This window comes from Dermochelys coriacea, chromosome 5 (assembly GCF_009764565.3).
Source record: "Dermochelys coriacea isolate rDerCor1 chromosome 5, rDerCor1.pri.v4, whole genome shotgun sequence".
NCBI lineage: Eukaryota > Metazoa > Chordata > Testudines > Dermochelyidae > Dermochelys > Dermochelys coriacea.
In genome coordinates this window covers 61,446,197-61,469,357 of record NC_050072.1, presented here as the reverse complement: position 1 = coordinate 61,469,357, position 23,161 = coordinate 61,446,197, and the positions used below count along the sequence as shown (strand labels likewise).

At 38.3% G+C, this 23,161-nt stretch overlaps 1 protein-coding gene across 7 annotated transcripts in view; it reads right to left on the bottom strand.

The window, feature by feature from the left end:
* Window positions 1-23,161, bottom strand: part of SLF1 (SMC5-SMC6 complex localization factor 1) — a 67,949-nt gene that overhangs the window by 27,297 nt on the left and 17,491 nt on the right. For 6 of the 7 annotated variants that reach the window (XM_043514590.1, XM_038403492.2, XM_038403490.2 and 3 more), the window contains 7 exons: window positions 19,593-19,755; window positions 16,283-16,414; window positions 14,539-14,592; window positions 13,268-13,426; window positions 11,861-12,027; window positions 8,641-8,778; window positions 7,707-7,872 (listed from right to left, as the gene is read on the bottom strand). In XM_043514590.1, the coding sequence (XP_043370525.1) occupies window positions 7,707-7,872; window positions 8,641-8,778; window positions 11,861-12,027; window positions 13,268-13,426; window positions 14,539-14,592; window positions 16,283-16,414; window positions 19,593-19,755 (979 nt within the window). The remainder of the gene's footprint in view (window positions 1-7,706; window positions 7,873-8,640; window positions 8,779-11,860; window positions 12,028-13,267; window positions 13,427-14,538; window positions 14,593-16,282; window positions 16,415-19,592; window positions 19,756-23,161) is intronic. The other variant, XM_043514591.1, reaches the window with a different exon arrangement.

Genomic DNA, 23,161 nt, shown 5'->3' with positions numbered 1-23,161 from the left:
ACTTTACTTAAGATGGAGTGAGAAATTTACAGAGTCCTTCTGCAATTTAGTGTACTATTTTGATGAGTAGTTTTAGCATATAATTTAAAAAAAGTGAGGAAGGTAGAATTGAGGAGATTAGTTGGGCAGGGCAAGGGTAAAAAAGTGGCACACTTTTTCCCTGCTTGATGTACATATTTTTAAACATTCCTAAGAGAGTCAGGAATAGAAAGCAGAAGAGATTAACAGAATTTAAATTTGTTTTGTTATAATGCACTTTTAAGAGCCAGTGGTGCGCAAACTTTTCCAGTCACACCCCCTCTTATCATTAATGGAATCTGTCTGCATGCTGCTCCCTCCCCGCCCATCTGTGGGGGCTGATCCAGGCCCTGCCGTGCACCCCCCTCCCTCTCAACATTCCTCCTGAGGGGCCCAGACCCCACAGGGGATGCGCCCCGCAGTTTGTGGACCACTGAGATAAGCAGAATTACTGCAGATAGATTAAGTGATTTGCCCAAGGTCACACAAGTAGACTAGGGTATATCTAGGAACAGAGCCAGATATTCTGTTTCCTTCTCCTGTTCCTCAGCCACCTCTCCATCCTACTTGTTCCCTGATTTTTCTTTCTGGCAAAGGTTGTAGGTATCTTGAAGTGTAAGAGGGGATAACAGCTGCTTATAGAGCAAAATGCAATTGATGGGGCCAGCAATGAAAGCGGACAGCCCCAGCAGTGAGGGAGGGAGGGAGACGCTTGCTGATGAGGGACACCAGATAACTCCTCCCACCTCCCCTTGGAGTCTCTAGCACCCACTGGCCAGTTGGGGTGGGGGAAGGGTGCTGATTGGCCAGCTCTCTCACCTCTCCAGGGATTTAATCTAGAGCAGAGACCACATGGAGCCACTTTTGGCACTGTTCCAGAAACCTGCTTATAGAGCATATGTTAATGGTGTTCTACAAAACAGATAGCAAAGAGCTGCAGAGCAATTTGGCAGATGCACAAATTGGAGCTACAACTCCTCCACAATTAAGTATCTCACCTCTGTCCACTGCCAAGGAAAGCCTACTGTATTCTCAGATTCTTGATAATGAAATTTACTGCTATGTCGTCAGCTGGCAGAACTGGCATACGTTCAGTTGGCTGACATGATAAAACAACATTTGCATAAACTAAGCATTTCTGTTTAGTTAATGATTTGAAGAAAATGCTCCAATGCTACACATAAAGAAAATGGTATCCTAAACCACTAACACTAAGACCTATGAAAATGCATGAAATTATTTTAAATGAAAATTGCCAAAAAAATAGTAGTGATATATACTTTAATGAAAAAGTATGTGTATAAAAAAGTCTCAGTTAACTTCCACATTAATCATGCATGGCAACAATCACTGTGCAACTATATAGCTCCTATTTATTAACCATAATAGAAAACTTCAAACCAAAGTATTAAAATAATCTATACTGCTATTGTATAACTCTACTCTGCTTCCTAAACATTTTAACCCTTGCATTTTTACATAGTCCTTCTGCAATTTAGTGTACTATTTTGATGAGTAGTTTTAGCATATAATTGAAGGCAAGAATCTTATACATGATGAAGAGACCTTTTATCAATGATTTTGGTATTTAAAAATTAACAATGGCTTTGTAAATCTGAGTGTTTCTTAAATGTTGAAATGACAAACCCCTTTGTGAAATGCATACTTGCAAATATTAGCTAAAAGCAAAGCTCCTAGTATTCCAAATATCATTGTTTTGTAAATGATAAAACACTTTGTGTACTAACCTGAATTAAACTGATTACCAATACAAGAAGCTATTTGAGTATAGAATATTGACATTAATGGGAAAATAATTACACAGTGCTTAAGCAGTTCTCTCAACCAACTCAGGAAGACAAGAATCATCATCTCGCCAAAAAAATTTTTGAAGCAGCAACTTTTAAATAACTATTTAAGGTAAATCCTCTCTAAGTATTGTTTAATATTAAAAAACTTTTGCAAACTAAAAAAATGTTTATATAAAAGCATAGGAGTGCTTGGACTTTTTGGAGGCAGAATTTTGTTTCTTGTTAGACCCTAATGAAACTGAAAACGCTCTCAGAAAATGGATTGAACAGAGCTAAAACGCTACATTTAAAGATGTTCTAAGAATCTCCTGTCAAAGACAAAGGAAATATAACTGTCAAGAAAGAATTACAACCCTAATACATATATAATTAACAAACTACATATTCATAAAAAGAAGATGCTCCTAAGGACAACCCATAAAGATACTGAGCAAATGAAGAAACTGGGCTGCGATCCCCATGAAGGTTCCCTCACCATTGAGGAAGACGGGGGGCCTCATGTGTCCAAGGTAACTGACAGGGACCTGGAGCTCATCCCCTGTGCTTGATGTTATGCCCATGGGTTCCAGAAAAGCCACTACGTGGGTGCCTACCATTACAGTGGCCAGGGCATCATGGAGACTTGGTGTCCTTCACGCCTCAAATACCAAGAGCGGTGCCGGATCCACCTTAGGACATGATTCCGGCTCCGACCCCGAAGACAAGTCTGACCTCTGAGACCACAGCAGTGCCGTGCAGCACAGTGCTGGAGAGCAGTGCCAAGGTGAGGATGACCAGTGCCGGAGCATGGCTGGTTTGCCCTTGGAATGCACCGCTCCTCTGTGCGGTGCCAGTGCTGTCATTGTGACTGCAGGGCAGCCATCTCTACTAGGTCCCTGGTGTCCTCGAACATGTCCGGGGTAGATGGCAGTTCCAACTCTCCCATTTGATTGTCCCATGCTGGACAGTCCAACGGGATCAGACTCAATGGGTCCACCTGTGTGGCCAGAGTCAACGGTGCCCGTTTTGCCTGAGCAGGAGCTGAGTGTTCCAGTACGAGACACACTCGGTGGGCACCACCCCACTCCACTGCTCTTACTTTTGGCAACTCGCCCCCCTCAGCTCTTCTTTGCTTCTTATGCAGCACCAGCAGGTGCGATCGGTGCCTGGAGGCCACTGAGCTCATCTTTGGTGCTGAAGAGTGGCCTTCACTGCACTGAGATATACCAGACAGTAACCCTAAGTGTCTTGTCCTATTCCAGGCTCCTCAACTTCTACTGGCTGCAGTATGTCAACAGCTCACTCACATTGTGGCAGAAGCCTGGACCAACATACCTCTGGACCGTTCCAAGAGGAAGCATTTCCATGATGAACTTATGGTTGAAGTTATGGACTGGGCCAATAAGTAGGTCCAGTACCAAAAAACAGAGGGCCATATGGCTAGAAGGAAGGCATGGCGAGAGGCAAGAGGAAAACCTCAGCCTGGCTTCATAGCTTGAGGACAGGGTTTCAGCATGGGAGCAGGCACTTGCTTTGGAGTTCCTGGAACAGGAGCTGCAGCTAAGAGAGGAGGACAGAGCTCAGCAGAAAGAATTGTTTGAGCTGCTGCTATCACTAATAGCTACAAGAGTACAGGCTCCTGCTGCATCATCCACACCATGGCCTGAGCCCCCTAAAGGGTATCCCTCTGATGCAGTCCAGAAACAGCTTGGAAAACTCCATGGCTGGGTGGCTGATGCAAATCGGGCTTCCCATGAGTAGCTGGGCAAGGCAACTTTGCCCCTTGCAATCTTCCATATTGATCCCCTCCCCATGCATACCTCCACCCACATTCCCCAGCACAAACTGCATAGCAAATGGGTGAGAAAGGGGAAAGCTGAACAGGGGCCAACACACATGCAATAGTATGGGGTTTCTGTCTTGTACATGGTTCCACTGAAGCCACATATACCCACACAATCAATGAGCCCCATCCCCACACCCACGAACACATTCATAGAGATACTGTCCCTCCACTTCCATTGGGCCATCCAAGTCCATAATGTGGGAACACAAAGCATCTCTGACTTCTGGGGCCTGGGTGCATCCAGTTCCAGCTGTGGTAGGTTCACTTTCTGGCTGAGTATCCCTGATTCAGCAGCCCCTCACTGTCATGGGTCCATTCAGGAGGAAACAGCTCACATCCGGCTTCACAAATGTTGTGATGAGCACAACAAGCCACTGTAATGCGGACACACTGCTTACACTGGAATCCAAATGAGTCTGTAAACATCGCCAATGGGATTTCAATCTACCAAAAGCAGATTCAACCACCATTCTTACTGGCTGAGAGTGTAATTAAACTATCTTCTGCCAGGGCCTCTGAAATCAGTGTATGGTTTCATAAGCCAAAGCAAATGCAGGTACAAGGAGTCCCCCAGAATAATGGTGGGGACAGTAATTCTGCTTACAACATCATTTGGTGTGAATAGTGTCCCAGCCTGTCCATGAATGTAGACCCCTGATTGGCAAAACACACAAACACACAACCCTGGCAACGTGAACTTTTCCAGTGCAACCCACACTGACATTCACAAAAATTGACCTCTGTAGTCCACGAGGGCCTGCACAATGATAGTTTATGTACTCTCGTGCTCTTTTAGGTGGGCAAACTGTGGGCACATGAGTACAATCAATGGCCCCGCACAGTCTGAAAACTCCATTCTCTCAGAGCAAGCTGTTACTTCAGGAATATCTTTTAAGCTCGCTGCCTTGGGGTAAACCACTTGCCTGATTGCCTCAGAAACCTCCACCACTACTCTATCTACAGGCAAACTTTCCAACACCAAACTGGTTGGCAGCAGGCCTGTAGCAATCTGTGGTAGCCAGCTTCCAAACGATTACAGCAACCCACTTCTGGATCGGCTAGGCCACTCTCATGCATGTGTCTTTACACTGGGAAAGTTGGGGCAAACTTCTTACAAAGCTCTAAAAATGTAGCTTTCCTCATGTTAAAGTTCTGGAACCACTGCTGATCATCCTAGGTTTGCATGATGATGTAATTCCACCAGGCTGTGCTTGTGGCCTTACTCCAGAAGTACTGGTCTATGCAGGGGACACCAGTGGCTGTACCGAGTGCCATGAACACCATCAGCCAGTTCGAGCCTGCCATGTCTGTGCCCTCCTCCTCCATCATAAACTATGCTCCCAGCATTTCACGGAAGCTCTGCCTATTTCCTGACACAGGAGTGAAAGCACAAGCAAAAGGCATCTCTTTCATGTTCTGGCTCCAGTAGCTGGGGATGCACAGACAAAAGTGAGTGCTCGGCAGGATGTATTGATGGGTCATTCAAACTTCCTGTAACGTGCAGGGTGGACAGTCAAGTTTTCTCACAATGCACCATGGTCAAAGGGCTAGAGCAGCCACATTTCAGGAGGGTTCTTGGGAGTCTGGGCTATGGTTGGTTTGACACGGGTCTGTATTCTGCAGTGTGAATGCCAGAGCGCCATGTTCCAGCCCAGGTTAGAAAATTCTTCATGTAGGGTTAACAATCAGTGTAGACACTTAAGCCCTGAGTTCTCTAATCAGGGATCAGATGACTCAAGTTCCAAGAGCCCTGGGCTCACATTGCAATATAGATATGCCCTAGGACACAGCCAAATGATTAGATTTAAAACTCTTGTAATAATTTGTTGGGATATGCAAATATTGTTGTAAACTAAAATACCAAGTTTATCCAGTTAACCTCCAAAAGGTTGGCCTATGTTCCTGGAGAGGAGGCAGACCTAAACATTGGTACCAGAAAAATAGTGGGACTTAACTGGATTTCAGATTCTTAATATTCCATTTATTGGACTATTTTAAGACAGATAAATGGTTTTTTCTAAATAAACTCACTTAAATATTTTCTTTGATTTTGTAGGGTTTAATTAACATTGCTTACTTCACATAACAACCAGACAGTTCTCACCAATCCTCTCCCCCCCGCCCAAGCTTATGGAGAGAAGGAGAATTCTGCTCCCTATTTGCTAAGCTCAGTGCTACAGAAACACTCCAAATTTTCCTTCTGCACCTCTAACACAAAGAAATTGAAAAGAGAGGCACAGCTAGCTATGTACCAATGGGGAGGATTTGTTCCTGTGAGTATTTCTTTTGAACTGATCTTTTCATCTACATTAAGGGATTTAAAATTGACTATGTAGACAAAGTTTGGTACCCATGTTTGGCAGACAATAGCTCAAAACTGAAAACACAGAAAGGGATAATAATGAGCTTTGCACATATCAGGGAGAAAGTTATTCATACAAAACATTTTTATCAATCTTATTTTTGTTTAAAATATGAGGTAAAGAAATTAAATGCACAGTTAAGGAATGAGGGCTATTTAAAAAAACAAAGCAAAACACCACAACACAGTAGCTTGTCAGGGAACAATATAATATAGCTGCATTGTAAAGTCAGATTTCACATCTGCTGGGATGTTATACAATGTAGCGTATAAAATGAAAGTTGAACAGGAATGGGAACCTTGTTTTTGTGGAAAAGGACAACTGATACTTTAGGTTTAAGTCTATTGCAGACTTTGTGCATGTTTGATACTACAGTTTAGTCTTATCAAAAGTTTTTGGTTTCTTTTTAATCAATACACCTTATACTGTAGTCTACTTGTCTACAAGTTAATATTGTACTTACTGAAGAAACAATACAACTTGCAACACTGTATGGTTTAAAAAAGTTGAAACTTTTGAACAGAAGAAAGGGCAAGATTAAAAAAAGAAAGTGGGTGCCTACACTTAAGCTCCAGAATTTACACTTTGGAACCTAAAAGAATGGTTTGCTTTTCAAGCAGTATTGAATTCCCACTGAAAGTCAACTGGACATTTGCTTTCTTGGTGTTCAGTATCTTCGAAAAAAAAATCATGCCACTTGATTAAGCTGCTAATATGGATTTAGAAGCCTAAAATGTATATGTATATATCCTGATCATGGATAAAGGTCAATACTTTATTTCTGCATGGCTTGTTTCACCATCTCTCAAAAACAGTAGGTGGACTGGCTATAATTAAAGTAACCTGAGAAAAGCTTTCAACGTGTTTAAATCTCTCTGCCTTCTTCACACTATGCAGAACAATCAGATAGTACATTGGAAATGTTTTTCTTTCTACAATACTTCATTTTCTGTAGTTGTCTTGCAATAGTGCTGAAAGGATGTGTGTTGCCTTCGTATTCTATACTTTCATAGTAATTTTCGGGAACTGAATAGTCAAAGACTTTAGAAAGGCTTTAGCAAGGGAAGGGTGGTATATAGAGGACAGCCAGTTTCAGTTCAGGTCATTGTCCTGCTGGCCAGCATGCTATGGAACAGCAGTTATGTTGTCTTCCATTTTGTTTGGATGAAAAAGAACTAGAGGAGGCACCAAAGGAAACTCAAGGGATTGGGAAGAAAACTGGTAGGTTAAAAAAGGTATGTAAAACAAAAAAAAAACAAAACATTTGTTTCATTAGTTCTATCCTCGGACAATTTTTACTGAATAATTTTTTTTTCCTAAAAAGTACTTTTCTTAGTAAAATAAGATAATTACCTCATTGATTACAGTTTATTTGATAAGATATCGTAACCTTATGTCCCTAATGACTGCACCACCAACTGCTGGTAAAGGCATATGAACATCTGAGTGCAAACAGAAAACCACTCATGGCTCCATTACATTTCCTCTTTACAGATCAACATATGAGAATCTTATAGAGAGTTCTTTTTGTGGAGCAAAAGTCAGCAGGCTTTACAACAAAAGGTAGATGTAACAAGCAGCTTTGATACCTGAACGTAGTTTCTCAGAAAGGAGTGAAGAAATAAATCCTTTTTAAAAAAAATACATTGACCTTCATTACCTTTTTTTATAGAAAAGAATCATACTCACATCATTTGTTTTGAACTTTTCTCTATAGGAATGTATGACCCAATCTACCAGAATATTTATCTGTTTGGTAAAAAGCAGAGAGGTTTCACTTCCCAACCAAAAGGTCTTCAGAAGAACTGTCTGTGGCATAACTTGCAGAAGCTGCGAATTGGCCCCTTCACATAATCTATAGAAGAAGAAAAAGTGAACAAAACCTAAAGCTTTATGCCAATTTGATTACTATAGTTACTAGACAGATAACACGTCTCCTGTCAAAACATACAAAGGTTTGGAAATTTTTAAGCACAGAAAGATCACACACAATTTTTTGATGAATAATATATGTAAAATGAAGACAGCCAAAGTGAAGGAACTCAAATGTTGTGTTAATATTATATAAATATAATTACAGTTGGAACAAAAGGAAAATTTTTACTTTATAAGGCAATCATACATACATCTATTCATTTACATTGAATAGGGAGGATGAGATAATACAAGTGCTTACAGATTAAAAAAGACAACATGTATGTTGTATGTTCAAGGTCTTTCAATTAAGTATTTGCTAGACAATAAAAAAAAAATCTAAGAACTGCAAAGCTAAAAACCTCACCCTTATGAAACAAAATTAAACACCTATCCACACACGCAACTTAGTGGGAAAATAATATGCAAAAAAAATTAGTCAGAAGTCTCCATACTAACATCCAGGCAGAATATTCTTTTAACATAATGAAATCTAGTTATGAACAGGCAAAGAAATGAGAGATTTCAGAGGAAACATTTAGCAAGTGCATGGCCAAATACCACTTGCAAACCTCTATGAGGACTGTATCCCATTTCAGAGACAGCGAGCATAGTAAAGACAGGGTACAATTCCATTGTGGATTGAGAAATGGGTTTGAATTTTTCAGCAGCAGCAGAAGAAAGTAAAGTATTCTCTTATAACACTTACCTTCTTGTTAAAGCCTGTACTTCAGCATTCACTAAATTAAAGAAAAATTTGAGTAATGCTTTGTGAACCACCTTCTGTTCACTTATTTTTTCTGAAACAGAGACTGCATGACAAAACATTTTGCAGTAAAGGCAAGATCTGAAAAATAAAACACCAGACAATCTTTAAGTTTCAAATGATCTACTAACTAATCAATGCACGACGCAATTCTGACATTTTAGTTCCAAAATTGCAGTAACGTCCTTGTGAGGTTTTGTAAATGCAATCAAATCAGCAGTTCAGAAATAATCATAATTAATAAAATGACAAAACATAGTGACCCCATTACAGGTGTCACACTTGAACATGAAAGTGAGAATAACTGAAGGATTCTTTAACTTGGTCAAAACTTTGCTCAGGATGAAACTTGCCATATACAATATCAATTTAGGAGGGAATTTCTCTATGTCCAGATTAAAAACATAAAATTAAGAAAGTTAGTTATTTGCGCACAAAAGTTGAACTTCACCAGTGTACGGAGGGCCAATGCAAGGCACTATCATGTCAGTTCTATTTTAAAGCCTTAAGTAGAATTTAAGTAATGCATAAGCCTTATGCTGGCCCAGTGCACAGAGTGAGTCCTCCCAAATTAATTTTTACTTAAAGGACATTAATTTGTGTTTCTTATATATTGTAAGTAAACGTATATTTACATACCAATACCACTGATGATTTAAGGCCAGATTTTCAGCAATTTTTAAAATATATATTCTGTGCTGGCATGGTCACTGATTAGGTGTTTGATCTCATGTGTTATTTTGGGGAAAAAAAGTTTTAATTAAAGGTGCATGTTATAGTGTGAGATAAATTATTGTTGCATTTCCTTGTGCACTGGAGGAGGAAGGGAATTCCTTGTGGAGGGGCAGAGTTCTTGTATTTAATAGAATATTTATAAAAAAGGCTTTAATTCCAAAATATTTCCTAGTACTTTGGAAACTACAGCATGATCCTGTAAACCTTTACTAACACGAGTAAGAGTTTCCATGATTAGATCCTATTTGCATATCATTTTAGCCACGCCTTGATGGAACTTCATAATTTAACAACATGATGAACTGTTTTAAGATAAGAGCAGAACATCTTTTCTAGTTTACATTTTTGGAGGAATTTGACATTGGCAGAGTAAGTACCCTTGATATATCCAGCACTGATTTGTTTTGTGTTTTTCTGCAATTCAGTCTTCTGCCCAAGGTTTGAAAAGCTCTATCAACAATTATATTCCCAAGTCTCAGATATTTTTTAGCATCAGAACATTGATGGGTTTATTTCTGGTTTCTTTTTGAATTAAAACCTCATTAGCATAAGTTTCCTACATTGAATTGTATAAGCCACCTATTAGCCCAATGTCCCATGTCTGTTGATGTCATTCTGAGTTTGAGTGCCTTCCTTCTCTGTTCAGGATGGTTTGACAATAAGCCGTCTGAGAACAGTGCTTTGCAAAGCATTCCTATACAAAATTGTTATTTGTCAAATTACACAGATTCAACTTTTTCCTCTTCGCTCACCCTGAAAAGGTTACTAGTGGCCATGAGTGAGTGGCTTTTTCAAGCCCTGCACATAACATATGGCTTTTAAATTCAAGGAGTTGCCTGCTCTTTTTCAACCACCCACAAAAAAAGAAAGCACACACCAATCTCTTTTCTACCCATCATTAGGATAATCATTTTAGTTTTCAACTGTCTTCTCTGTCTGTACTTGAAAGCATGGTGTATCAGCTTTGAAATGCTAGTATTAAATTATTTGACAGAGGTAGGAAAACATGAACACATCAAGGACTCCCTACAGAGCCAGTGCCTTGGTGTGCTACAAAGCTAAGGCATCAGCACTTGGCAGCTCAAGCTCTTATGGATTGCCACAGTAACTTGGCTCCCCACCCAGGTCTACTGCAGAGTCCCTGTCTACCTATGCATAACCTTTCCAACTCAAGTTGGAAGTACAACCCCACCTTACCTCTGTCCCCCACACTGCTATTCATCCTCCTGGTAGCTCCCCACACAGTGCACTAGGAAGGTAAAAAGGCTATGAATACACAATATTCATGTCTTCCCTGCAAACCTCTGGAAGAGGTTTCCACACTACCCAGTTGTGGCCGTGGTGGATGGGTTATGTGTTTCATTGTGATGTAGAGGAACTGGATCTGTGCATTATGGCTGGCTATATGTTAGGAAGTACGAGGGAGTTTGCTGGGGAGAGAAGGAGTCAGTGTGCATTTGGATAGCATGATGACTGGCTATTAAAACAAATGATTAAGTCTGCCTTGGACTTGTGATTTCATTGAGCTTTAATAATGGAGGAATGTGCATTTTAGTGACCTTCCTTGTAAGTGAATAAAGTTTGTATGTGAGTGTAACAGTTAATACTTACAATGGTTTCAGAATATGGAATGATATATTTAAACAAAAAAAACCCATATGCATTTCTATACTGGTCAACATTGCCATATTAGAGTACTTAAATGTTAAACTAGAGAAGATATCACAGTGATGAATTGAGGTGCATTCACTCTTTCCAGAGATGAAATTAATCAGTTTCTGTTCACAAAAGTCATAGAAACCTGAAATTCTCCTTTTATCGGGTGGAAGCACCCAAAAGGCTGCTGTCCTGAGTCTTGTGTTTGTATAGTGATTAATTAAGATCAATGAACAAGTTTGCAAATTTCATGCTTAAAATCAAAATATAACATGAAACTGCATATTTGACAAGATAAGATTTATACTGTTTTATTTGCAGCAAAATAGATATAAAAAAACAGTAGTAATATACATTGATCTAGATTCTCAAAAGCCACACAATATACAAATAATTATCCTGAAACATTTAATATAGAAATGCAAAGAATGGGAGAAACAAGAAGTGTATAATTTTTCTCTAAAGTGATAGCTATTTTCAGGGAGTTCAGATTAATTGAAATTTATAATAAAAGTTCTGAAATGTACAAATGCTATTCTAGTTATAGAAAACCTTCACTTATAATGAAGTGATTACAGTACATTGAAAAAGTGACTTCCATATAATAGGGCTTTATATGTAAATTCTATAATTTTTAACTAAGGAGACCTTTTTCTGAAAAAGTGTGATATTGTTTCCACTTAGCTAAGCTTTGAGAGAGAGAGAGAGAGAAAGCCCCCAAACAAGAGAACATAAAACAAAACAAAACAAACCCTTTCCAACTGCTTCTTACCTCACAAGCATCTCTACCAGAGACCATGTTCCTCTCATGCAAATAGGACACTGAAGAAATTCCAGATAATATCTTAACATGGAAGGAGACTTCCAAGGAGGATCAAGTTGAAGAAGAATATACAAGATGTGAAAAAATTTAGTGGAGAATACTGTGTCTGTATTTCCCTGTTTTAAAAATAAGAAATAAATATTGGTTCTGTACTGGGCAAAGACTTAATAGAGAAGAGCTTGTGTTAGTCATAGTCCTCCTAAACTCAAACTCATCCAAAATTCAAATTCACGGATGACAAATGTTAGCTTAATATCATGTGGGAAAGGGAGAGAGAGGAATACAAGAGGCAAAATATTGTAATTTGCACAGGAAAGGAAAAAAATAAGCATAACTTGAACCAAAAATGGTATTCAGCTCTGATATTAACTCATTTATACCAGAGAATTTTATCTCTTACAGAGTTGGGAATGATGCATTTCAGAGTAGCAGCCGTGTTAGTCTGTATTCGCAAAAAGAAAAGGAGTACTTGTGGCACCTTAGAGACTAATGATGCAGTGTAAGTGTGCATGCAATTGCTTTATATACACCCTTCTGCTTGTTGCCTTGCCTGCAACTACCAATTCAGACCTGTGTATATGCAAGTCATGCTCATTTTGGAGAATCACAATACCAAAAACAGTGCAAGTTACACTATTTGCTTAATCCTGAATTTACAACTCTTTCCAATTCCGACCTGTTTCCTATTTCCAAATTATCTTTATGCTATTCAGAGAGACCAAGATTTCTATTGCTGCCAACCAAAGTATTGGAAAGCCTCAACCTCACTGCTTACCCTTCCTTTCTGTAACTGTTTTTACATTTACATAAAAGGACAGCATTTAACAATAAGATGGGTACTACATAAATAGGGCTTATGAAAAATACTATTTGGTTTCTGACTGTTTTCAATTATTTAAATTAATTGTACTGAAGAAAAAGTTGAGAGTGAGTGGGAGTACATGCACAAGCATTTCACTTTAATCCATGGATGTTCCCTGTGGTCTTAGAGTGGTTATCCTAATATACACTATAGTCTCAGTTGATACAAATATGTAACTTACTACATAATTTGTTACCTGTAGATAGTATAGTCCTAAAGGAGGTAATGTTGACAGTATGAAAAAAAGACACTATTTATTTGCTCAATCTGAATGAATAATTTTCTGTCTTGCATGGTATGCTGGGATTTGACTCCTTCAACAATATATTGACAGTATATTCTGATGAAGTAGTGGTTAAGGGAACTTTGGTTAAAGAAATCATGGATGAAGACCCTCTTTTTTAAAATATACTGTTGGTATCTGATTAAGACCATGTTTTTTACATTCCCTCCCCTGATTTAATACTGCAAAAGACCAAGCCTTTAGTTCTCACCTGTAGCATATGCTCTAGAAGAGAATGAAGAAGTTGCACAGGAGGGATAGAGTATTTTTGAGTAGCAGCAAGTTCTGTGATTACATCAGTAAAGAAATGTCCTTCTACTAGTCCTTCAAGTATACACAATATACCTCTGGAGAGGTCAATAGTTTTAACCTAGGAATGGCAAATATTTGTGAATAACTGCATAGAAAGAATGGCTAAATAAAAGATTTATAAACATAGTTCTATCGTAAAAGAAAAATGAGAACCAACTGAAAGTTCAGTCCCTTTAGTTACAAAAGGGAAACATTTATGAATCTTTATACAAAATTTCTTTGGCCAAAAAGTATGTATATACTTTTGTTCATCATATAACAAGGTAAGAAATTGTTTTAAGATATAGAAAACAACAGTTCTAATTTAAAGTAATTACTAATTTATAGTGCGATCCACTGATATGCTGAATGTCTTCTGCAAGGACCTCACTGCTCCTAACCGCTACTGATTTGAACTCCCACTAAAAGCACTCAGTACCTTGCAGGATATACTTATCTCAGGTGATGGAATTATATAATATTATTATTTAAGCCCCAGCAATTTACTGTACTTACTCTCTAAGGTCTCATCTACACTGGCACTGGCATGTAGGGTATGCATACTTACATGCTGCAGTGAAGCGCAGGCAGTGTCAACACTGCAGTGTGTAGCTACACATGGCAGTGAATGGCTCTGATGGGGGGGAAAAGCAGTGGGAAGCAGCCAAAATCTTCACCCACCACAAAGAACTGCTCCAGCAGCAGGATGCTACACTGCTAAAAACTGTAGTGCAAACGGAGGAGGCACTGCTGGGCATGTAGAGTATATACCCTCAGGTTCTGTTGTGTCTTTAGTCGCCTAAGCAGCGTCTCACTGTCTACACTTTATTTATTCCTGTGCTGAGGGTGTACAGAACATACTGTACATGCCATTGTAAGTGTAGACATAGCCTAAGGTATATATTGTAGGAAGTCTTCACTCTTTTGGGTGTGCCTTCTGAGAGCTTGGTAGAAAACTACCACAGAATAAAATTTCTAAAGCCATGGGGTGCCTCACATAATCACACCCACAATGGAAACCACAATGATTTCCAATGCCTGCAACTGTCAAGTTCCTTTCTGGGAGTGGTGAAAAATCATCTGAAAAACCTGTTCCAAAAAACAGATCCCTCAATTCAGCGAAGATGATTGGATAAATGCTGAACTATTATATGTTACACCTTCAGAAATCAAGAAATTACAGGTACTTACCCCTGTACCACATCCACTCAGTTGGTCTATTTGAGTAGACTTCTGTTTCACAGTCTGTAAAACAGAAGTAAATCAAGGGCATGCATGAAAACCCTTAGGTTGGATACTGAAAATACTACATTTAATGACCAGCAAAACATACATCAACGTTAAAAAATATTTAACCATTGGTTAAAAAATAAAGGCAAATTTAACATGGAGATCTAGTTAGTGCTCATTTTATAGAAACCAAAGGTGTACTACTTATGAAACTTTTAACAAGAGGTGTCCCAAGTCAAAAAATAATCTGGGCAATTTCATTCTTCAAATCTAAAATTGTCCTGCAATTTGAATTAATGCATTATTCTTCACTTTTTGTTTTAAACTGTTGCTTTATGAAGACAGGTTCAGTTTAAGATACCTAATTTGCACTTAAGCATACTCTTGATTTTCTTTTCTTTTCTGTTTTTCCAATGGTGAGATGTTGTATATACACTAGTGTTTATGATGTAAAGTGCTTTGGTAGCCTATGAAATAAAATGAACTAAATATAAATGTAAAATCATTTTTACATCCAGCTAGGGGTCACCACTATGGTCCTATTAATGTACATTATAAAAAAACTGCACCTTAACAAAAAAAAGCATGCCCCCCTGGGAATGCCAGCCTTCAATAACCCTCTTGGGCACACACCCATCATTGTGCCTAACCCTTTACTAAATGACCTTCTCCTATCATAACCAGGCATCCACCAAACATCCACAACTACTAGCATTGGGGGAAAAAATAATCGGTAAAGAGGTGTGTAAGAGGAAGGAAAAGATTGGGGCAGAGGTACGGTGGCAGTGAATGGTCTGTGATGTATGGTAGTTGATAAATTATGTGCCTGTGGGTAGAAGAGCACTAGATATTTACTGTTAGAGGGTTAAATTTTTTTTCCTTGCTTTTGTGAGTGTGGCAACCCTAAAATGACAACATACCTTACTGCATAATAATAAAACAAGTATTAATATATACCATGGACCTGCTCCTGAAGATCCATATATTCATAAGTCTAAGTTTACAAACGTGTGTTTGCTGTATTAAGGCTCACAAAATAACTACTAAAATAACAATCAGTATATTATGCTGGTAATATATTCTGTACTGATTCAAGACAATTAATTGCTCATTTTTCTAAATATGAAATAATGCTCTCACTTCCTAATGCACTTCATGATTAAATCTGTGATATTATTAAAATGGTAGAATACATTAAGTTTTTATTTTCCCTAACATGAATTCTTATTGCTGTGTGGAATGTTTCATAATGCTCAGCAAAATGTTGCTTGTTCAGGGATATCTTTGGTTTTGAGAAGAACATATAAATATAGCTATTTAAAGGTCAGTCACTGAAAGACTAAAAGCCAATCCACTGTTTTGTGAGACAGTTAAAAACCAAAATTAAATAAAATGACCAATCAATTAGTTATCTATGGTATTAGAACTGATATTTCATCTAGTCCATCATTTTTTTCACTAGACACATACTAAACAATCACCTAATAATAGAATGGATCTTAGTTTGGTAATAAAAAGATAGTATTGTACAAAATACAGAATTTGTAAACTTTACAAATTACAATATATTGTTACAATTTATGCAGATGTTAAGAAATCTAACGTTATCTTTCTTACATTTGTGTTTGAAGGGCAAATATACTTAGGGAGAATTTTATTACATTTTTACAATTAAAAGTTGGCACAGTACTGGTTTTTTCCTTACCTGAGCAAAATATATATGCTTTATTAATGCATTTTTCATTTCAACAAGTTGCATGTCAGATGCATCTCTGGCTTCTTGTTCAGCTAAAAGATGGTTCATTTGGTTATCTTCAGTAATATTTTCTATTTCATTCTGTGAAGGTCAAAAGATTTAAAAAAACTTGTATATAAAGAGACAGCTGTCTAAATCAACTCTACTTACACCTTTTTTCTCTCCTCTATAGATATTTTTGCATATTTTTTTATGAAGTTTATAAAATTATTTCGGACTAAAATAGGGGGTGAAATTAAAAGATAACTATTCCTGATTAATTCTCTGTGGATGGATGCTCTTATTTTGAATTAGCTTAATCCAGGGGTTAAGGAACTCTTATTCCAAAATAAGAGTGTTCACACAAGGAGTTAATCAAGAATTGTTATTCTGGAATAAGTCCTTGTCTAGAAAAGCCCCAATTTCATAAAGTGCAACAAAATACGATCAGATGTCAATCCCTTACAATGGCTGACTACCAGTGATGAAGTTCAACTGGCAACCTACAGTTTAAAGGTGTTGGGTCATCTTCAAAGTTATACAAGTATGATTATTTCTACTACTACATAATTATAATTAAGATAGATAAAAGAGTATATAGGTATTGCAAAAGGTTATGAACATCAGTTCCATGCTGTTGAATTTCATTCTGTAACAAATGCAAGGCCAAAGTGCTAATTATTTCAGGCTGGTACAAGGACTGAGCTAATAAACTATGCAAGGAGATGATAAGAATGGCTGGTACAGGACAAAGAGTCTGTGCTGGAAACTGATAAGAACTTTGAGAAAATAATGCTGTTCTTTGAAGCAACACCCTGACGCTCTTCCCTCACGGGGCCCCTTGTCATGCCTATGTAAATCTTTGTATCCAAAGAAGGAAAGATAGTGGGATGGAACTTGTTAAAACCAAAAGAGTCATGAGACTGTGCTGTTAAGTAAAAGAATGAATGATGAGTGTATGGAACTGAAAGCCTGAAGCAGGGAAATAATTGGTTAGTAAATGGTGCCAGCCTAATCCTAAGAATTACAACCTTGCTATCGATGGGCCGAAGAATATGCAGAGTGAACCAGAGACCTATAAAAATTGGACTCAGGGACTGTGTTCTTTGAGTCTGGTTCTGCAATCACCCTCCAGGAGCATCGGATGAGCACCTGACAATGACTCAGCTCCACTTGCGTGTCCAGGCCACCTGGCCAGTGATTTGGCACAAGCAATGTCTACGCTGGTAACTATAACAACCTCTTTGCAGAACCTGTGTAAATGTCTGTGTGTGTGATGAAGTGAGCTGTAGCTCACGAAAGCTTATGCTCAAATAAATTTGTTAGTCTTTAAGGTGCCACAAGTACTCCTTTTTTTTTTTGCGAATATAGACTAACACGGCTGCTACTCTGAAACCTGTGTGTGTGAATGGATCTATATAGAAATTGCATATAGTAATGTTTTGTTGTATTTACAATAAACGTGGCATTTTGTCTTGTCCCTCTTACAAGATCCTGTTGATATTTTTATTAGTGTAACAAAGGTTCCATATCTTATTAACCAGTTATCCAAGTCATCCAGTCCTTCTAGGTCTTAAACTCTTCCCTTAGTAGAATCACAGTCTAACTACAGGCTACTCAAAGAAGAATTCTGCTTTACAAGACCTTTAAACTGAGTCTTTTCCCTTCACCTGTCCTCTATTTATTTGTGATCTAACAGACAAAGTCTAAGTATAGGTTTCAGAGTAGCAGCTGTGTTAGTCTGTATCTGCAAAAAGAAAAGGAGGACTTGTGGCACCGTGTTAGTCTCTAAGGCGCCAAAAGTCTAACTATGTCACAGTTTATAACCATTTACATATTTTATTAAGAGAACTTTCAAGTATCTCTCTGTTGCATGCTGGTTTGTCATCGTAAGGTTGCATATAAATACCACATTAGATTCCTACCGTGGAAATATTCTGCATCCTTTCTTCCTTACACATCGTCTCCCTCCCATCTAAGCCCCATGCTGCGGCCACAATTTTCCCTGGCCTAAAAGGACTGGATAACTAACTCCTCCTTGGGACAAAGGAAGATCCTAAATTGGACTACAGAATCAATCCAAGTCAGCATAGAACACTCCCTGCAGGAGTCCAGGCTGTAACCAGCTACAATGAGATTAAAGGGGAGTTCTACCACTGGCCTCAGTGGGAGCAAGATTCAAATGTACCATGTTCATATCTGCACTTCTTTTCTAGAAAACATTCCTTGGCCAAGGTTACAGAGCAGAAACTGAGAGCAGACTAAGGCCTACTCTATTTTAAAATGCATGTCAAAAGAGCTGTGGTACTCAGGGGTGTGAAAAATCCACACTCCTAAGCGCTGTAGCCATACTGACTTAACCCCCAAATGCTTCCGCCAGCCTAGGTACTGTTGTTCAAGGAGGTGATATTCCTACAATAACGGAAAAACCCCTTCTGTTGCTGTTGGCTGTGTCTATGCTACCATGTTATACCAACATATTATATAGTTCCTGTAGTGCAGACATGACCCCAGGTCTTTCACATAGTATTGTGGAACATTCATCACTTTTTTTCCTGAAACTGCACTAAAGACTTAGCTTTGCAAAGCGCTGAGTGAAAAGCAAGACACGAAGTTTTGAACCTACCAATTTTGAGTCCCTTTTCAGTTTCATAAATGCTACGATATTACTAGGTACTGGTCCAAATTAACCACTGGCAAGCTGCATTTGCTTTCAGTAAGTTTCTGAACCTTTACAAATTATGCTAAAATGTTATATGATCTGGATGAAAATGCAGGGTAAGTTATGAGTTCATGCATGGGGGCGGGGAAAGTAAATCACTAAACTGGTGTTTGAAGCGTGAAGGTACAGTTTTAATGCAGTTAAGTAGACATTGTCAGACTTGGAAAAAAAAATCCACTTCCATTTGACATTTTTGTACTTAGATACTAGAAAAACAATTACAGGGGAAAAAAATAGGTTTCCTTTGGCATTTTGTGAATAGTTAGTTTCACTGTTTGGTCAGTTGCATCGCTTTCATGAACTGCTCAAATTTATACCTGTAGCTCTAACAGTATGTTTACAAGTAACAGCAGTGAATAAGCAGCAATTGAAGAGATAGTAGGCAGGTGTGTGCACAGAGAAAGAGGGTGCTTGGTGGTGTTGCTATCAGACCCAACCAAAAGCAGAAAACCTGGCTATACACAATCTTCTCAAGGACACTTAAAAAACCCCCAAAAGTTAGCACATGCTATTTAAAAGGTCATCAGAATTTCAGTTAAGAATATTTATTTTACTTACCTCAAAAAGATAATCCCCTATGTATTGCACAGGATAATATGGAGCCTCAAAGAGATGTTTCTCTCTCTCTATGGTGACACTTTTATTATCAGTGAATACATGAGTAACAGCTCTCACTTCCTTTTGTGGTGGATATATAATTGCCTTTCCAGCTTCTAGAACTCTAATAATAAATAATAATAATACAGTTTAAAAAATACTTAAACAAATTTACAGTAAATACATATTTTAATGCTCACAACCTACAATGCACCCAAAATTAACAGAAAATGGGCAGGTATGAAGTCACACTTCCTTCCTTAGCAGGCTAACTGAGCATTTCAGAGCCCTGAGATAAGTAGGTAACCCAACTAGACAGAATTGCCTTCTCAGTTTAGAAGAGAAAACACTAATTTTCTTCATCTTTTAGAAAGCTTCTACAAGTGCATTTTATAAAGATCAAAGTTAGTATTAAAATACCTATGGTTTATTGCAATACAGCTTAAGAGAATTAGTGGATCTTTATCTAAATAAAGAGGCATTTACTGAAAATGGAGTATTGTTTTCCTTATCTGTAAATTGGAACTTTCATAAGATATACCTACACTGCAGGAATGACTCCACACTGTACAGTTAGTCCCACCTAATGTAATACCCAGACAGCTCAGCTAATGTTTCTGGCCTGCTACCTATAATCGTTTCCCCATACACAACTTCAAAAAGGTACACTGCTGCAATTTATATTTCTAAGGAAAGATCACCTACTTTTCTCTCTCTCTCTCACACACACATACACACACAAGTTAGGTTAGTCATAATTGGAGAAAAGCAGAAGAGAACCAAACAAATAAACAGAGGTATTATGTACAGCTGATAGAGAAAAATCAATCTTTTTTAAAAGTTACTGGCACCTGTAGGAGACTTGACTGAAAGCTATGTTTTCAGAAAGCAAAATATCTACCTTGCAATGCTTTTATGCATAAGTAAAGGGATGCCCAGGTTGTTGTATGGTAATGTCTTAGGAAACAATACAGATTCCCCAATGCATACAACTCCCAGTTCATTTGTCTTGCTGATGTAGCTGCTATTAAAAGTTACTTTCATTCTTAACAAACAGGGATTTGAAGAATCAGGTTAAGATTCCAGTGAAAGAACAGAATGTCTTTCAGAAGTGCTGCAGGATATATGTACCCAGACACTGAGGATGAGGGAAGAAAACTTGTCTCATTTTGTAAAGAGCACCTTAGTTGGCAAGCTAAAAGGAGAGGTAGTCAGCTGTGTCTCGCTAAGACAGCAACAAAGAAAGAAGAAGTGGAACAATGATAACTTGTAGTGGAACGCTAAAGCCACAGGTCAGGAATAGTGGCTGTTTACTTTCCCTGACAAGAAGAAAATTGGCTTGTTTATATCCTCTGATGAAGTGAGCTATAGCTCACGAAAGCGTATGCTCAAATAAATTTGTTACTCTCTAAGGTGCCACAAGTACTCCTTTTCTTTTTGCAAATACAGACTAACATGGCTGCTACTCTGAAATTTGCCATTAAAGCAATATTTAACGAATTTTGCTTGAGAAGGGCACAGGACAGCTCAGTTTCCCCCTGCCAAGAAAGGAGAAACCATATACAACTTAATAAACTAGATGTTAATAGTTTTCTCTCTTTTGGAATGGGGTCATAGCTCACAATTTCTGGATGCAGCCTGACTACCTACTTACAAGGAAAAAGAAAAGGAAGTTTCAGTCTAGTAGTAACCTAGGTTAATGTTGATATGAGGATGAAAAGACGACGAGGAGAAAAGACAAGTAGTTATTACAGCCTGTCTTGAGGTAGTTTTTGAGAGCTACATGAGACCTGTAAGGAGCTTAGGCCATATAAGAATGAAAAAATTTGGCTTTGTCTTCAGGGGAATTACATTGGTCTCATATGAGCAGAAGATGGGATTTTCAGATCTCTACTGTTTGATCTATAGAGATTAATCTGACAGAGGAACCTGCTGTTAAATGACAATGGATTACAAATATAAAATTAAGTTGGATTTCAATCTGCTTTAGAAAATGGCTTGGATGAAAGCTGCAGTCCTGAACACTCTCCAAACTGATATGTCAGACTATTACTCCATCTTCCTTTAAATCCCAACAAGGATTCTTTCTATATGCTCAGATACGAGTCATATTTGCTTTCCCCCTGCCTGCCCAAGTGTTGTAATTGCAGCAAGAGTATTGACCTACTCTAATTCTTCCTGCCTCCTTACCCCTAAGCCTGGAGAAGAAAAAAAATATATATCAAATATGACAAGTATATGTGCATATAATATTGTATAGCATCTCCTCCACCACCCTTTTATACTGCTTGTCTTTTTAGAATATAAGCTTTTCAAGGCCAGGACCATGTCTACACCTAGGCCTAGTGTAATGGGGCTTTAATCTCAGAGCCTTTGTTCACTACCTAATAGATGCTTGAGCTCAAACTTGCTTGTTCTAAGGAAGGGAGAGTCTTTAGCAGACCCTGATAACATAGCAATAAGTCACAAGAAGGTGCAGATCATAAAGCTTTTAACATATATCATGAGTTGTGGGGCATGAGGCTGAAGGCAGAATTCCTTCAACCACCATAGTGCAACAATAACCACCTGATGCACTAATGACTTAACTAGCTATTGGAATGAGGTTTTTTTATTTTAAAAAAACAAATTTAATAAACATGAGGAGCAATTATGCCCTATATTTTACTAGAAATTTTATCATAACTTTTGAGTGTTAAGATCCTCCTGATTCACTCCTGTCCTTCAGAAGCCTACCTGCCCTGTCAGCAGCAGAATGTGGTCCAATGGCCACTTTCAGTTCACTTTATTAAAACATATGCATCTGTCAGGGTTCCCCCCCCCCTCTGAACTCTGGTGTACAAATGTGGGGACCCACATAAAAGACCCCCTAAGCTTATATTCTACAGGCTTAGGTTAAAACTTCCCCAAGGCACAAATTGCTTTCCTTGTCCCTGGACGGTATTGCTGCCACCGCCAAGTGTTTTACACAAAAATTCAGGGAAGGGTCACTTGGAATCCCTATTCCCCCCAAAATATCCCGTCAAGCCCCTTCACCCCCTTTTCTGGGGAGGCTTGAGAATATATACCAACTACTGAGCACTTTTAAACTCATTTTTCCGTCAGTTCCTTCTCTTCCCATTCCCTCCTTTATCATCTCTGTCCCCTTCCTTTCGAATCTTCCCTATTTACCATGATGCAAGTAAGTTTTTGTGTTTTTCAGTTCTGAGGCTGCAGCAGTGTACCATTGGGGATCTGCCGCATGAGTGTGACACAAAAAAGGCCCAAGTCAGTCAGAATGTGCCTTTACAATATGTCGAACCATACTTAGCATATTATTTCACTCTTACCTATGAGACAGTCTTGTTTTCCTCTAGATTGCCACTCATATAATAAAAGACAAAGCTGCCATCCCAGAGAAAAGTGGGATTTTAAAAAAAAAAATTCTTTAAAAAAAAGTTTTACAATAGACTAAGTTCATCACAGATCTATCTGTATTCCTTGCCCTTTTATCACACATCCTGCCTCTCCAAGTTCAACATTAGCATTTA